General features: G+C 42.3%; 1 protein-coding gene across 1 annotated transcript; it reads right to left on the reverse strand.

The window, feature by feature from the left end:
* Positions 1 to 476: 476 nt before the first annotated feature.
* NOG (noggin) lies at positions 477 to 1,688 on the reverse strand. The gene has a single exon (XM_040436514.1). It carries the CDS (start codon positions 1,207 to 1,209, stop codon positions 541 to 543), a length of 669 nt encoding a protein of 222 aa, XP_040292448.1. The 5' UTR covers positions 1,210 to 1,688; the 3' UTR covers positions 477 to 540.
* Between the last annotated feature and the right edge of the window lie 860 nt (positions 1,689 to 2,548).

Below are 2,548 nucleotides of genomic sequence, written 5' to 3' on the forward strand. Positions count from 1 at the left end.
TTAGTGGTTTAATTCTAATCTGAACTTTACTACAAAGAGATAAAAATAAAAGAATAAATAGCAGATAATCTTCATTGACAAGATTTGTTCTTTCCAAAAAAAAAAGGTGTTCTCTCTATATACAGTAGCTGAAAAGTTAAATTTTTTCTTTTTTAATTTGAGGTTCATCAAGGCATTTTTTTTTCCAAATAATGGAAATAGCATCTATAATAAAGTATTCCAAATAATTAAAAAAATAATAAATTTAAACAAAACAAAAAAAAAAGGCTTCGCCACGCGAAGTGCTCTTTGTATATAAATACAGATACAAATAATAATAATAATAATAATTATTATAAAATAAAACGTAGAACGGAAAAATAAAAAAACCAGATGAATCGCCTGGGAAATGCAGTAGACACTGGTTACTTAAAAGAATAATACTGACCTTTTAATAGTAATTTAAACTGGTACCATATATACAGACATATACATTCCTACATGTTACAGTGCATACAACATTAACCATAAAGCCATGTCTTTACTGAGGTCCATGGAGTCCTAGCAGGAGCACTTGCACTCGGATATGATGGGGTACTGTATGGGTATCCACGTGCAGCGCTGGTTTAGCCTGCGTTGACATCTCCACCTTAAGATGGTCAGATGCATGGACTTGGAAACTTTACAAACCATCCCCTCTGGTACAGAACAAGACCTCTTGGTGTAGCAGCTGCCCACTTTCATGTAGCGGGGCCAAAATCTGATGCCCAAGTCATTCCACGTGTAGAGTACAGGGCAGAAGGTTTGGGACCAGAGCCACATCTGGAGCTTCCTTCTCAGTTTCTTACTCAGTCTGTGTTTCTTTCCTTGAAGCCCCTCATAAAACTCCAACCCCTTGATTTCAGCTGGCATGGCCCCAGAGGGCTTCTGCCTCAGGAGCAGGTCAAGCTCTGCCAGGTCCTCCACTCCAAGTCTCTCCTCGGGCACGTTGATGGCCATAAAGTTGGGGTCAAAGTGGCCACCCAAGAGAGTCCTCAGCTCAGTCTCATTAAGATCCTTCTCCCTGGGATCAAAGATAGGGTCCGGATGTTCGATAAGATCCACCAGTGGTAGCTTTTCACTAGGAGCTGGTCTGATGTGTAAGTAATGCTGGCACACAGCTTGGTCTATTCTGAGTCCCAAGAAGACCACCAGGGCATAGATAGTCACAAGGCACTGGGAATGATCCATGGTGCTGGAGAGAACTCAGTGACCTGGGCTATCCTCTCTTGTCAGGGATCATAAATGATGCATCAGAAGGGATGAGGGGGGTTTGGAGAAGTTGTCTGGTCCCCCCCTCTCATTGCAGTCCAGCACAAGCAGCTCAAGCCTTGTCTCTTCTCCAGTCCTGATGGCACCAGTTTGTCTGCCTGCTGGCTCCAGCCTCCCCCTTGTTAAATATTCTCCACTTTCAGCTGGGACACCATGGCAACCAGGGACTCAGTTTCTCCAAGTGGGAAGAGAGGGATAATAGGGGGGGTAGGAGGAAAATGATGAGGGTGATAATAGCAATGATAGCAGCACCAGCTGAGAGGTGCCAGGAAGACTAGTGGGTGAAAGTGAAGTTAGGGCAGTCCTCCCATGTGCACATGTCCCTCACCCTGGGGAGATCCTGCAGCTCCTCTCTGCTTCTCCAGTGCTCAGCTCTGTCTCCAGTCCCTCTGGCTACTTTGGATTTATTAGCCCGGCTCCATACGGCTGTGATGTCATGCAGGTTTAAGTAGTGAGATGGCCTGTGGTCATGGTTGGTTGCTTCCCTGACACCTCCCTCTTTCACTTGAATAGTGGAGTGGGGGGAACGTCTGTGCCCATTCTCTGCAGGCTACAGCAAGCGGGAGCCGGTGTCTGTCGCCCTCTGCTGGTGGCTCTAGTCCCCAATACACACTGGACTCGTCAGTGCAGGCGTCTGGTGTGTGGAGGAAGGAGAAGACATGGAGGAGGCTCCGGGGAGAAAGGGCAGAAGGCTGTGTCATCTGCAGGTCCATGGGGATTGTAGGGAGAGTGGACTGAGGATACAAGATGTGGGGCAGCAAGGGGGTGGATGGATGGATGGATGGACGGATAGATAGATAGATAGATAGATAGATAGATAGATAGATAGATAGATAGATAGATAATAGATAGATAGATATGAGATAATAGATAGATAGATAGGAGATAGATAGATAGGAGATAGGAGATAGATAGATAGATAGATAGATAGATAGATAGATAGATAGATAGATAGATAGATAGATATGAGATATATAATAGATAATGAATAGCTAGATATAGATAATAAACAGAAATAGCTGATAATAGATAGATAGATAGATAGATAGATAGATAGATAGATAATAGATAGATATGAGATATATAATAGATAATGAATAGCTAGATATAGATAATAAACAGAAATAGCTGATGATAGATAGATAGATAGATAGATAGATAATAGATAGATAGATAGATAGATAGATAGATAGATAGATAATAGATAGATAGATAGATAATAGATAGATAGATATGATATAGATAGATAGATAGATAA

This window comes from Bufo bufo, chromosome 6 (genome assembly GCF_905171765.1).
Source record: "Bufo bufo chromosome 6, aBufBuf1.1, whole genome shotgun sequence".
Taxonomy (NCBI): Eukaryota; Metazoa; Chordata; class Amphibia; order Anura; family Bufonidae; genus Bufo; species Bufo bufo.